This window comes from Talpa europaea (genome assembly GCF_964194135.1).
Source record: "Talpa europaea genome assembly, chromosome: 6".
NCBI lineage: Eukaryota > Metazoa > Chordata > Mammalia > Eulipotyphla > Talpidae > Talpa > Talpa europaea.
The window spans coordinates 3,382,392-3,397,303 of NC_140072.1; the positions used below are offsets into that span (position 1 = coordinate 3,382,392).

General features: G+C 51.4%; 1 protein-coding gene across 3 annotated transcripts in view; it reads left to right on the top strand.

The window, feature by feature from the left end:
* Positions 1-7,739: 7,739 nt before the first annotated feature.
* ATP6V1C2 (ATPase H+ transporting V1 subunit C2) overlaps positions 7,740-14,912 on the top strand; it is a gene marked incomplete at both ends in the record, with an annotated part of 41,331 nt that continues 34,158 nt past the window's right edge. For all 3 annotated transcript variants that reach the window (XM_084235012.1, XM_084235013.1, XM_084235014.1), the window contains 2 exons: positions 7,740-7,868; positions 10,317-10,384. In XM_084235012.1, coding sequence (XP_084091138.1) covers positions 7,740-7,868; positions 10,317-10,384 — 197 coding nt within the window. The remainder of the gene's footprint in view (positions 7,869-10,316; positions 10,385-14,912) is intronic.

Here is a 14,912-nt window from a genome sequence, read left to right on the forward strand (position 1 = left end):
ACTATGTCAAAGTGGCACATTTTGGAGGGATATTCTGATTCCTTCAAGATCAATCAGTATGGCCTGGTGTTTCCTCCAGCCACCTCTCTCAGGTGGAGAGTTGAATTTTTGCCAACAAAATCCAAGTGAAAACAAAGTGAATATATATGGGATGGGAGAGCCAAGGGGGTGGCAAGGGAGTGGATGTAAGGACAGACCACAGAGCTTGAGGAGGGAAGTGAGGACATGATGGGACAGACACGTGGCCAGTGGCAGGGTCAGTGACTTGGGTCCCTGTGGGCTGGAAAGGTCGTTGCTAGGGATACAGGTGGTCCAAAGGGAATCACTGGGCAGCCATCTATGGTCGTTAGCTGCTTTTATCTGATGGAAAACATAAAACTTCGCATATTTCTGTGACCAGTAGTAACAGGAAGGCAGCTGCCTTCATGCTTACATTTCAAACAAGTGGCTTCTGGGCCCTAAAAAAAAGTCTCTGAGTTGCAATGTTGGCCAGAGGCTTAGGCAGCTTTTAAAAAGATTTATTTATACATCAAAGGACAGAGCTAGGGTTTACAAATCTATTTTTCTTTAGCAAATGCTCTTAAAAAAAAGGACAGGGGAACAGGTAAAATGCTCATCCCATTTGGACAACAGAGAAATTGATCTTTTTACTTTTCACCCTTTCAAGGGGCTGAGAATGCAGGCAGGGCACTAAGGCCAGCGAGGGGTTGCAGTCTGTTGTGGTAAGTCCAGGCTAAGACCACGGAGCAAAGGGCAGATGGACACTATCATGGAAAGGGAAGGATTCAGAGAAAGAAAGATGAAGATATGGCCAGAACATTTCAGTCATGGTGACGTCACAAGAGTTAAGAGCCGAGTGTTGATGGAGGGTGACAATGAACGAAGAGCTAAATATTTGAGTCAGGCCAGGAGTCTATCGAACACTATAAAAAGGGGGGTGGTGGTATGTCTTAGCTGTGTACCCTGGTAGAGTGCCCACCAGTCACGTGTGGATTCACTGACCGCATTTCAAGTGTTTGACAAGCTAGTGGCTACTCTAATGGGCAGTGCAGCTAGAGAATGTGTCCATCATGGTGGAAAGTCACTGTGGATGGTGCTGCTCTCCAGGGGCGACTCAAAGTGGTAGGTGGAGCAGGGGAGAAGGCTCGCTCATGTCCACTCTCCTGCCCTGTAATAGGCTGAATGGTCAATTGTCCACTTGAATATCATTCAGCATTTTTCTTGAGTTTATTTTTTTTGTTCATTATAAAAACATTGAAAATATAAAGGCCAGAGAGAAGAGGAACAGCACTCTTCAGCTATAACCTTTAGTGCCATCTTGAGTTCTTTTCTTTTAAGATACATGCACACACAGTATTTATTATATTTACACGTGACTTCTTACAAAATTGTAATCTTCATTTAAAAAATTCTATTTAAAACTGAAAGCATTTCCTTTTACTTAATATTCCTCTAAAACATTCCTACCGATGCTGTGATTAAACCATTACTAATCTGCCCAATCCCTCTTTGTTGGGCATAAAGTTGTCTCCGATTTTCAGTCTTTTTTTTTTTTTTAAGATTTATTTTTATTTATTTATTTAATTTATTTATACAAACACTGGGTACAGTCAGAAGCGCGGGAGGGTGAGAGAATTCACCAGAGCCAGAGTGGGGAGCAGAGCAGGCAGACTGATGAAATACACTGCTGAGGGGAGCAGCGGGCGGCAGGAGAGGTCTGCGCGCCATGTGGGACCCTCCTCCGGTGGCCGGGGAGCATCCAGGGATCGAACCGGCGCTGCAGAGGCTGCGGGCAGCCTCGCAACCCAACGCTTAACCACTGTGCCAACAGGGAGGCCCTTCAGGTTTTTTTTTTTTAAAGATTTATTTATTTATACAAGAACTAGTTCAGGCCAGAGTCACGGGAGGATGAGAGGATTCACCAGAGACAGAGTGGGGAGCAGATCAGGCAGACGGACTGAAACACACTGCTGAGGGGAGCAGTGGACGAGACAGGAGAGGTCTGCCGCACCATGTGGGTATCTCCCTGGCCTGCCGCTGGGAATTGAACCCTCGCTGTAGAGGCTTCAGACAGCTTCACAGCGTGGCGCTCAACCCGCTGCGCCACCAGGGAGGTCCCGACTTTCAGTCTTATAAACATAAATGAATGGCGACGAACATCACTCATTGAACTTATGTCCCTGAAATACATCCGCAGAGCCACATCCCCAGGACATTTTGCAGACCACAAAACCTTCTAGAATAGTACAGACTTAAGGCCGGCAAAATGCTTCTCACTCAGCTTGCCTGATACTCCAGGCTCTAGCAGTTAAGCTCCTTGCATCCGGGGATCCAAAATGCACTTGCTAAGCATCCACGGGGCACTAAGAACTTGACAGTGAGTGAAGTGGGGGTGGTGGCCGCCACCTGCTTAAATTAATTAAATTACTCCAATTTAGAGTACAAAGAATCAGACACTGAATGTCTTGCACACACAATCTCATTCTTTTTTTTTTTTTTTTCATAATTCTCTAACAATACCTGGAAGTCCCTGAAGTCATTAGGTGGGTTACAGAGAGACCGTGTCCTTGGAAAGGGCACAGTTAAGGAAGGATGGAACTGAGACCCGAGGGCACATCCTTTCAACTCCCAAAGCCAGAGCTCAAAATGCCCCCCGGGGCTCTCCCTGAAGCACCTGCCGCACAGGCTGATACATCAAAGACAGGTTTGCAGGGACTGAACGCATGAATTGCCAACGGGCCATGTGGTTCCAACTGGCCAGAATCAGTGTCTTTGAGCTCGTGAGGGAAAAAAGGAACCTGGAAATGAGAAAGCAACGGGAAAAAGCAGGCTTTGAAGCAGCCTCTCGTCTTGCTGCAGAGACATTTCGATGGATCTGAGGGTAAGAGTTCTCACGGAAGCTTTAGCAGCAAATTTTATTCAGGTGCATTTCCCTTCTAAGCTTCCAAAGAGTGTGACCGAAATTTTCCTCACTCCTCAAAGGCTACATGTCCTCTCTTATCGTCACAATGTGCCCAAGAAGTGGACATAGTTGTCCTGCTCCTGTCACATGGGAAACTGCAGCTGAGCAAGGCTAAGCCACTTATCCATGTAGCTCCTTCCAGATGCTAATCTGTTTCTGTACTCCCTCACGGATGCAAGGGGCAATTCTGCTTTCCTTTTTCTTTTTAAAAAATTCATTTTTATTGGGCCTCCCTGGTGGCACAAGGGGTTAAGCACCGCACTATGAAGCAATCCGCAGCCTCTGCAGCGTGAGTTCGATACCTGGCCAGCCAGGGAGCAACCCACATGGCGCAGCAGACCTCTCCTGTCTCGCCCGCTGCTCCCCTCAGCAGTGTACTTCAGTCAATCTGCCTGTTCTGTTCCCCACTCTGTCTCTGGTGAATCCTCTCGCCCCCCTACACCTCTGACCTGTACCCTAGCTCTTGTATGCATGAATAAATAAATCTTTTTTAAAATTATTTTTATTTATTTGTGCATACAAGAACTGGGGTGTAGGCCAGAGGTGCGGGGGTGGGGAGGCAGGGGGTGAGAGGATTCACCGGAGACAAAGTAGGGAGCAGAGCAGGCAAATCTACTGAAATCCACTGTTGAGGGGAGCAGCGGGGAGACAGGAGAGGTCTGCTGTGCCATGTGGGTTGCTCCCTGGCTGGGGATTGAACTCATGCCGCAGTGGCTGCGGATAGCGTATAGTGCTGAGACTTTAACCCCTGCACCACCAGGGAGGCCCTACTTCCCTTTTTCTCCACTACAAAGCTGTCCTTCTAGAAAAACTTCCCCAGGTTTTCTTCAGCAAAACACCTGAGTGGACTGCAGGTGGAGTGGCGTGTGTCCCGTGGCAGAGGGCATCCCAGGAGGCCTGCGCCCGGAAAGAGGTCCAGAGGTTCCAAGGACATCATGTGGGAGAGGCTGGACAACAGGACACAGACTGGGCCAGTCCTGCCTGTCTGGTTCCAAACCTGATGGGACAGTTCCATCCCGCACAGACCGCAGCTGGCTCGAGCAATGCCCGAGCCCGTGCCCGCGGCAGGAACATTTCTGGACTAGCTCGCCAGAGCCAGGTGCTTAAGAAGCTGGAGCTGATTCAGGCTTGTTGGCATTTCCTCTGCAGCCTTTATTCCCAGGAAGAGATAGTATTCTTGATGACCTGGTTTTTTTCATGACGCCTGTGTGATTTTTCTTACTTGGGGCACATTTAGAAGCAGTGTCAAGGCAGAGACACTGGCAGCCATTTAGCAGCAGATTTCAGAGATTTTGGGAGTGTGTGGGGATGGGGTGCTTAAGAAATGGGTTGTTCAAAGCTGCTTCAGCTTGATCTATGGGAGGAAACAGGGAATGCTGTTTTATATACTCTGAATATACTCAGGGATCAGATTCCACAACTCTTGGTTGATTTCCCCCCTGTCTTTGAGTTAAAGAGTGATCTTCAGAGGAAAACTCAGAGAATCACACAGGTCAAGTCGTGCAAAATTGGTAAGTACACACGTGGCTGTCCTTGAAAAAGGTAAATCAGATCACCCTCGGGTAAGAGAGAATCGTTTTGGTGTCGTTTTCCCCTGTCCTTCAGGAAGTTGTCCAACAAAACCTCTTCATTTGCCTTTGAAATCAAATGTATCTGACTCAAGTTCAGATACTCAACCTGCTGATGACATTGAATTACCCTTTACTGATGAGAGATTTGATAAATGTCTTCATGTTTAAATAGCGATCAATAGCAGGATGCCAAACTGGTGTGTCATATAGCTTCTTATCATGCCAAAGAATCCCTATCTGTATGTATGAAAATGCATTAAAAAGTAACATAGGGAATTTGAATGTTAACAGTGGCTATTTTCAGATCAGAGAAATGCAGGTGACGATATACTTTCTTCTTTATGCTTTTTCCAATTCTCTATAGGAAGCAGAGTTCCTTAATAAGCAGGAAAAACAATTATTTGAATAAAAGCAAGCTGCCCCTAAACCAGCAGCTGACAATTCTTATAAATTCCCATATTTAGTAAGAAACTTAAGACATGAAAGACTAGAAATATTTTAGATTTTGAGGAAGAGTTTGAGAAAGACAAGGAACACTGCAGGTCTGTATTATTTTCCCAACCAGATGATGTCCAGGAGTTATTTTGTGTTGAGTCTTCTTTTGTTCCATGAAAGAAGCTTGTTGGAGGAAATCAAATTTATAGAAGAAACGATGTTCTAAGCAAAGGTGGAACACTGTAATATGTTGCCCGGTCTCTGAGAAGCCAGGCTGATGGTTCCGGATGGAAAACACAGAGTGAGATGGAAAGCATGGGTTTTCCCTCGGTCAGCAGGGTCCTCCGGCTGGCGGGGCGCGTGGGAAGGACACAGACAAGGCTGAGGCCAGAGTCCCGCTCACAGCTCTGCCATTAACCGGTGACACCTGGCAATTTATGACGCTTCCGTGGGCATCCTTCGCTTTGCTGGCAAAGAGGTCTGCCACGGCTGGACGTCCGCTTTCCCTGGCTGGAGAGAATGCAACCCTGGAATAAAGCCTGAGACTGGAGACCACAGGTCAACCTTCAGTCAGGCGGCTCTTTCCCTGGAAGAGACACTTAAGCTCCCCACACACCCCCGGTTTCCTCATCCCTCGGTTTCAGGTGTCCTCCTTCAGGAGGGTGGTGCAAGGACTGACTAATGCATGGGTGTCCCAATCGCGATGATGCAGCGTGCAGGTGCTGGGAGTTCCAAATTGCCAATTCCAAACCACAACAGCATGGCAGCGTGATCATGCTTGACCTTGAAAGCCACTTTCTGTCCGGCATTCGGGGCTTCTCACCCCAGCAGCAGAGGGTGCATCCCACTGTCTTTCTGAAGATCAGAAAGCAGCTGCAGTGGGAGCTGGAGCGAGCGGCCGGCCAGCTCAAGGAAGCAGCAAGAGCTTCTTTAAACCCCACCCCCAAGAATAATTCGGAGATATTTATCTTTCCCGGAAACCACCGAAAACACGGCCCACAGAGCAGGATGGCTGGTTTCCTCCTGCGCTCCGGAGAAACCCAGTTCCCAGAGTCTGCTTTTGTTTTGCTTTCTGCACTCGCGGGCTAGTGTCAGGGACTTTCCTCGCCGTGCGCGCGGGTCCTGCGCGCCCCACAGAGGGCGACCCCGGGACCGCGACCGGGAGGGGAGCGGGAGGTGGGTGCGTCCAGCCGTGGGGAGTCCCCGGGCAATCAGGGCAGGTTCACGCCCACATGGACGGGAGGTGAGCTCCTCTGCCCAGGTGTGTGCTCCAAAACGCAGGTGAACCTGTTGCGTCGCTTTCCGCAGGTCAGTCTTGTCCCCGGCGACTGCTCGGGACCCGCCCGGGGTGGCCGTGGGGCGGGTGGGCTGGGAGGGAGGCGCAGGGCGCGGGCGGCCAGCGAGGGACCCTCGGCGCCCCGGGCCTCTCCTCCGCGCCCCGCTGCCCGCGGTGGGACCGGGCCGGGAGCGGGGCTGGGGCGCGGGGCGCGCGCCCCGCTGTCCTGCGCCCCGGGCGGCCCCGCGGGCGGGCGGCGGGACATGCAAATGCCGGGCGGGGGCGGGCGGGGGCCGGCGGCCGCCCCCGCCGCTCGGGATAAAAGCTCGGGGCGGGGCGCGCGCTGCAGCCGCTGCCTCCCGGGACCGGCCGAGCCTCCCCGCTGCGGGTAAGACGCGCGGGGAGCGGGGCCCGCGGGGCGGGGTGGGGGGCGCGGCGGGGGGCCAGGCCGAGCCCCCCTCGTCCGCGGTCCCCCCGGCCCGGGCTCGGGTGTTCGGCCGGGTCCGCGCTTTCGGGGGCCCCGGGGAGGCCCGCGCCGCCGCCGCGCGCTCCCCGCCCCTCGGGTGGCCTCGCCCGCCTCTGCGCACGGCGGGTCTGCCCGGCTGCAGCGGGCGAGGCGGAGGAACAGCCTCCGGGGCGCGGGGGGCGACGAGGACGGTGTAATGCTGGGGTGCGTGAGGCGAGCACCAGAAAGAAAACTCTTGGAGAAGGGTCTCTGGCTAACCGCCCCCCCCAGCCCGGGAGGCAGGCAGGAGCCGGCGGCGGAGAAAGGCGGGGGTGTGTCCACGTTTGAACGGTCAGAACTAATGGGCTGGAGCGCCGGGGACGCTGGCCAGGGGCCGCCGCCGCGTCCGCGCGATGCTCGGCCCTGGGGGGACGCGCTGTAGTGTCCTCTGCCTTTTCCTTATTTCACAAAATGCCGAGGCCTCCAGAAGTCTTCGCAGCTCGCGTCCGTCTCCAGGGTCTCCAGGTCGGCCTGCCGCGCTCCGGGGTTTGCCCAGGTGGCCTATTGTGAAAACCCCTCCCTGTTTTCTTCCTTCCCCCTCTGCCCTGTACTCGGGAAAATGCACCGGGAAAGGAGGAAAAATGTCATCCCAGCTGGTGCCCCACTGCAGCTGACGTCCCCCGCTTTGGGTCAGGCCTGGGGGTCCTGCCAGAGTGAGGAGAGTCCAGGCAGGGGGCTGTGCTGCCCCAGCCCCAGGGCTTAAGACCAGCCAGAGCCTCCCTGGGGCTGGAGAGCTTGGGGTGTCTTGGTGAAGAGCAGAGGGCTCTCCAAGCGCTCCCCGCTGTGTGCGGGTGTCCTGGACCTGCAGGGTCCCAGCTGACAGGCCTGAGGCAGAGTGAGGGGAATCGGACCAGCGGCCTCCTGGAGAGGATTCCCGCTGAGGCCGGGAGTGGTGAAGAAGAGGAGGCGTCTGACACTCTCTCCTCCTGCTTCTGTTTGTGCATGTTGCTGCGGCTCCGGCAGTTCCTGGATCAAAGAAGACTGGGAAGCATGTGGGAGTTTTGGTTAATTTCTGTCCCTGGTGATGAGGAGAATTTACAGGCTATTGAGAGGATGAAAACAGTGACCTCCAAGTCCAACCTGTCTTACAACACCGAGTTCTCGATTCCTGACTTCAAGGTAAAATTCTTGGGGAGGAGGGAAAAAGTGGGGGATTGGACTGTGGGGGTAGCTTCTGGGGGGCTAAGGAGACAATAACAGGGCAAAGGCAACAAGGCTGAGGACGAGCCTGGGGGTGAGAATCAACAGGGGTTGGGGGTGGGAGGGTTGTGGTCTGGATGGGAGTTTGCAGAATAATCCAAAATTAACTATGGTCTGGAGTCCCAGGGCACGTTAGTGTTAAGCAGGCAGCTTCAGGGACAGCGCAGGCGGGGACTTGGGGAGAGTCGGGGAGGCCTCTAGATAAGGGCAGAGAAACTCAGGAGGGCTGATGAGGGCAGGAAACTTTAAGGCTAAAATTTGAGACTAATTGGGACAGTAAATTTTAGAAGACCTTGGCCAGGGGAGGTAGAAAGAGAAGATATGAGCTGGGAAAATGGGCACATCTGCCTGGAGGCGTGTGGCCACCAGGAGGAAGAGCCAGTCACAGAACAGGGTGGTGAGACTTCAGGATAGGGGGACGCAAAGCTTTGAAGACCCCTAGACGCAGGCCCACAATGGCTTCCTCGCCCCTCCCTCGGGAGTCCTGACTTTCTTCCTTTAAATAAACTTTTCTTTACTTTCTTGACTGAGGCTCGTCTCTCTCTGCTTCCTGATCTAAAATGTCTGTGAATTCCTTTTCACGGCTTGGTGGGTCAAGAACCTGTGGATGGTTCAAGGGCTAAGTGAACAGCGCGCCGGTGCCGGGAGCGATGGCCTTAGAGCCCCAGGAGAGAATGAAGGAGCGGGCGGTGCGGCCCGCAGTGTCTAGAGCGCCCCAAAGTGTGAAGAGCATTTACACACTTGACTCCTCATGCGTCTTTTCATCTTTTCCGTTCTTCCTGTTTGGCCTCGAGCATCTAAGAACACTGTTGTTTAAACATACAGGCTCGGGGGCGTCAACCTTGATCGGAGCTGGGCAGGAACCCCGGACCCCTCTGGTTGTGGGAGCAGGGCAGAAAGGGGGTTTTGTGGTAACTGGCAGGGGCAGGAGATTGCTCTTGCGCACACGCCTGTGGCTTTCGCAGTGGAGCCTGGAGGTAAAAGAAACGAATATAAAAGGGGGCGTGAGATGGAAAGTCTTTTTAGCTCAGAGTGAACTTTCTCCAGTGTGTTCTACGGTTGTGGGTTTGCAGAGGGCAGCTCGAGGCACCCTTCTAGCTGACCAGGGTCTCCTCCTCCAAACTCGGGAAGAGCTCGGTAATGTTTCTGTGCTTGCCCGAGGTGATTGGACAACACTCTGGCCCAGGCACTCTCAGCAAATCATCTGGAACATTCACGACTCCCGCTTACAGAACAGGGTGGGCGGAGGAGAGTAGTTGATCGAACATGGGGTGGCACCGGCCCTGACCCCACGTCTTGCTGACAAGCACAGACGCTGGGAGGGTGAGCACTCAAGGGCACCCTAGGGTGAAAGCGACAGGACCCTGCTGCAAGTGGCTGAAGTCACGTTGCTTGAACAGGAGCAGCTTCATTTACTAGCACCCCCAGGCCGCGCAGGCCCCTCATCACCTTCTAGTGTCTGCTTGGGGGTCAGTGAAATGATAACAAACCTTTTCCTTCTGATTGTGTGAATACACTTTAAAATACAGTTTTGGACCCCATAGTAATTGCCACACTAAGAAACAGGTCTTCATGGGTGACCTGAAAAGGATTATCGTGGATGATTGAGGGGGAGGAAAAGCAGCCGCTGTCTCCCCAGACTGTTAAAAACAGCTCAGAGGGCCAGAGAAAGGGCGGGTTATCTTGGAGAAGAAAGACTCTCAGAAAGGGTCACTTCATTAACCTGCTTCCTAGTGTATCTTCTCCAGGGCGATGGGGGTCAACCGTGCGACCCGCAGAGAGCCAGGCTAACAGGAAGAATGACGGGGGTCAGGCTGCGACCCCCTTCCTAGGGCAGAAAAACCACAGTTCATCCTGGTGGCAAAACTGAAACCCCCCAGTCCACCCATTTCCTTCGAACTCTTCCCAGCTTCCCCTGTGGCTTCTGCCCAAGGACAGCCACCTCAAGACTCAAGATGCAGAATTCCCCGAAATGTTGTTGAAAGCACCACGCTTCTTTTTTTTTAAGATTTGTTTTTATTTATTTATGCATACAGAACTGGGGTGCAGGCCAGAGGTGCAGGGGGTGAGAGGATTCAGCAGACAGAGCTGGGAGCAGAACAGGCAGATCTACTGAAATGCACTGCTGAGGGGAGCAGCGGGGAGACAGGAGAGGTCTGCCGTGCCATGTGGGTAGCTCCCTGGCTAGGGCTGGAACTCAGGCCAATGGCTGCTGATAGCTTGAGAGTGCTGAGACTTAACCCCTAACACCCCCAGGGTTAGACTTAACCCCTAACACCCCCAGTGCTGAGACTTAACCCTTAACACCCTGCACCCATACTTCTGCCAGAAAGCAGGAACCTCTAACTTCTTTACCATCTTTTCCAGGTGGGGACCTTGAATTCCCTTATCCGCCTCTCTGACGAGTTGGGGAAACTCGATACCTTCGCTGAAAGGTAAACTATGTCTTATTTACTACACACAAATTCAACAATGTTTTCAAAGGACACAGTGCTCTTGCTCTGGCTGGACCCAGACCTGGCCGAGCCCAAGCCGGAGGGCGGGCAGGCAAACAGCAGCCCCTGGGTCCCTTGAATAGTTTTGGGGGAAGGGCTGGGTGCTGAGAGGGGTGTCAGGGTTGGTTTTAGGAGGCTGCCTTGAACATGAAGACGGCCGTGCCGTGCAGGCCTGAAGCATTTAGAAATACTGGCGCAGGTTTCCTCCCAGGCATTTAAAGTCTTTTTGGTTTGCTTGGGTTTACATTTGCAGTGACTTGTGTCCAGAGTGAGACACTGAAACTAGCAAAGGACAGTGCTCCGGGGACAACTGGGTTTCCCCTCACCTGGTCCCTCCTCTCCTCTCTTTTGAGGCAATGTTAGAATGTCCCGGGACAGCCTTCCAGAAGCAGCCTGTCCCTGCACAAGCAAATGTGAATGTGTTCTTTAAAGTAGCTTTATATGAACAAGGCCTGTAGTCTTTCTGATCCTTGCTTTTTTTACTTTACATATCTTGGGGCTCCTTTGTGGGAGTCCCTAACAGCTCATTCTTCACTCTGAATAGACAGACCTGATTCACTTGACTCTCCCTGTTGGTGGGCATATGCTTTCTAGTCTTTTCTGCCATGTCGAGTGTCCTTTTTCTCTGAGCCCCTGGGGGGAGGGAGTCAGGAAAGGCTGGAATGCTGCGGCACAGAGGTTTGGACAGAAAGTTGCACGGATATGACCCCCTCACCCCGCAAGGACTTGCTCCTCTTCCTCTCTGCGCATCTCCTCCGTGAGGTGGGGTAGCGGGACCTTTTGTGCTTTCACGGAAGAAGGAAGTGGAGTAAATCAGCTTGAGGACTAGCAGATCCCAATACCTGTTCTATGCAAAGTTAACATGTAAGGAAAAGTGACTTGATCTCTAAACTGCCAACTCCTTCGTAGGCTGCTCTGTGCCTTGGCAGGTGGGGGTTGGGGCTCTGACCTGCCCCGGAGGCCCACCTGGTGCCCCGGCCAGCGATTGGGGTGACTTGTTTTCCGTGCAGCTTGAGGTGTGTGGGCTTCCGAAGGTGACCTTTTCCCAGGTCTGCTGCAGAATTGACAGCTACTCACTACCTTTCTAGACTTTCTTGGTACCCAAGTCTGTCTAGTGCAACCTTTCACCCCGTCTTGGTCACCAAAGCCCCCTAGTCCATGATGTCTGTGGTCCTGCGTTGCTGCTATTTCTGCCTCAGTTTTGCTCCTTTGGCGCCTTTTTCCAGTAAGCCTGGATGCTTTGTCCTGAGCCTCTTTTTTTTTTTTTTTAAAGATTTATTTATACAAGAGCTGGGGTACAAGTCAGAGGTGTGGAAGGGTGAGAGGATTCACCAGAGACAGAGTAGGGAACAGAACAGGCAGACCGACCGAAACACACTGCTGAGGGGAGCAGCGGGGAGACAGGAGAGGGCTGCCGCGCCCTGTGGGATTCCCTCCGGCCGGCCGGGATAATGTCCTGCACCTCTTTGTGGCACAAGTTGCCTGTGATCGTGATGTAAGACATAGTATGGAAAGGTGGGCAGGCGAGGCTAAGGCTGCAGCTGTGAGCCGGACAGGACCTGTTACAGGTTAGGGTGTTTAAGAAACAGGCTCGGTGTGGTAAGAATGGAAATCACTGTGCATTGTTGTCGTTTTCCTTGTGGGGATACATTCTCAGGAGCCTTCCAATGGGGGAGGGAGGGTGGCGTGGTCCGAGCACCCCAAATTCTTATTTCTAGCATTCATCCTGTCCAGGGGGTCGGGGTATCTTATCTTAGGTGTGGGTTAGTACTGGGGCTTGGGGCAACGTGATGGGATTATGCTAGTAAACTAGAGACTGCCTTGAGTTCTTTGAAATGTCCTACCTGATTCTTTGAAAAGTGCCCAGGTGTTTTTACATAAATAAATGCTAGCTGTGTCGGCGAGCCAGGCAGCACAAACCTGTCAGCACTGCTTCTGGCTAGGAGAACAGAGAAAGGACACCCGTTTTCAAGGTGTATTGTTTCCATATCCTTTTATTATTTATTTACCGGGGCACCGGAGTGTTTTTCCATGTAGCTGGAAGGCAGGTTTTACTTAACTGGAGTTTTCCTTTTATTTTTGATTTATTCTTTCATGCTGCCTTTGTTCATTTTCACTCTGTATTTACACTGCACGTCACAAACCTTTTAGGAACAGTTTTTCTTTTTAAAAGCTCCCCCACCCCTTAAATAAATGTCCTTCAGGATCTTAATCTGTGTGGGGGTGCTGGTTGATGTACCACCTTTTGCGGGCCTCTCGAGTCCCTGTGGCACAGCGTGACTGTCACTTACCCCAGAGTGCATCCCCTGACTGCTGGAGGAGCTGGTGGCTTCTACCCATGAAGTCCCATGAGGTTGCGGGAGGTGATCAAGATCACCTCTGAGTGTGGATGTTGGCTTAGTGAGGTAGAGTTTAGGAATAGTTCTTGCGGGGACATTCTAAAGAGAAGCAGAATAGATTTTAAAGAAATTAACCAAGCCTCTCTCTTACTACAAGAATATCACCTTGAGGTGATGGGTGTGACACGTCTTCCATTCATTACACAAATATCAGCTCAACACCCATTTGTGCTCTGTGCTTACTAGATGCTAGAGCAGCCTGGAAGCCCTACTGTGTGTTCCCTGTTCTCCTGTCCTCTGTAATGCATGTCTGTTTCTGACCTGCCCCCTCATTAACACCTGCTCATCTGCTCAACTCCCATACTCTGCTCCCACCCCACTTGTCTTCACAACTGTCCATTTACCCTCTGCTAATGCAGCTGAGGGCACCCCCTCCTCCAGGGCGCGGCCAGGGTGGACTTAAATATTTTCTAAGGGGATCGCTGGTTAGTATCTATCTCCCAGCTAGACTGTGTCTCCATGAGGTCAGTCTTGAACCCAGAACCTATAACTTCGTGGGTCCTCCATGACGAGTAAACGAATGAGTGAAGAGTCCTGGACAGGCCCTTAGAGATCTAACTAACCCCTTCTTGTTCCCACTGAGGAAACAGGTCCAGAGAAGCTCCTAGAAAGAACTGGGTGGGCTGGGGGCAGCAGGCTGTGAACAGACCCTTCATTCAGATTCAACTACTTGCCTGTTGATGGTGTGTCTGTCGGGCCCACGCGGTCTCCAGCTGGTTCCCACCAGCACCAGTGGGACTTGGCATCCTGGGCTATGAACTCTCCTGAAAGGATGTTTTCTCTTCCCTTTTACCCTCCCAGCCCCCACCTTCGATCATTATTGATGTTATTATTTATGATAACACTTCATACTATTTTTAAGTACTGACATTTAAAAATGTCTTACTCATGTCATTCCTTGCTCAGATAATTATTGTTGACATTAAGAAAAAAGTCATAGGGCCTCCCCAGGGGCGCAGCGGGTTGAGCGCAGCGCTGTGAAGCTGTCTGCAGTCTCTGCAGCGCAGGTTCGATCCCTGCCAGCGAGAATCCCACATGGCACAGCAGACCTCTCCTGTCTCACCTGCTGCTCCCCTCAGCAGGGTATTTTGGTCCTTCTGCCTGTTCAGCTACCTGCTCTGTCTCTGGTGAATCCTCTCATCCTCCCACACCTCTGGCCTGTACCCCAGTTCTTGTATAAAAATAAATAAATCTTTAAAAAAAAAAGAAAAGTCATATACTTAAACATTAAAAAGAAATCAAATGGTATAAAGAGGTATAAAAAGAAAAGAAAAAGATCCTTTTAGCCCCAGTCCCTGTCCCCACAGGTAACCACTATCAGGGTTTTGTGTGGTTCCTTCCCTGGTGAAACAAAACAAAACAAGAGCAAGGCACACACATGGATTCATGATCGAGTCCAAATATTTACAGATGTGGAAGAACATGTTTGGAGATACTTCCTAAGCCCTGACCTTTAAGATATATTTCAAGCATCTGGGGTAGAGCCTGGCATATGGTTGGCATGAAGGTTTTAAGGATAATTCATTTGGAATCACACTGAAATTAGAGAGGGATTAACGTTCTTCTAGTTTTGAGTGATTCTCTGAGCTCAGTGCTGTTAAATTAGTAGAGCTTCAGTGTTTAATCAATAAGGGTGACTTCCCCTCCAAGTATTAGGATTATTTTATTGCTGTTATAAATGAGATCTAGGGGGCCTCTGTGGTGGTACAGGGGTTAAAGTCTGAGCGCTATTAAGCTATCTCCAGCCACTGTGGCATGAGTTTGAGCTCCAGCCAGGGAGCTACCCACGTGGCTCAGCAGACCTCTCCTGTCTTACCCACTGCTCCCCTCAGCACTGTATTTTCAGTAGATCCACCTGTTCTGGTCCCCACTCTGTCTCTGGTGAGTCCTTTCACCCCCTGCACCTCTGGCCTACACCCCAGCTCTTGTATGCATAAATAAAAATAAATCTTTAAAAAATTTCATAAATAAATGAGATCTATTCTCTAAATGCTGATTGTTTGTATATAGATTTTCATGTGTCAATTTCATGTCTCGCCAACTTATGAAATTTTTTATTGCTTCAAATG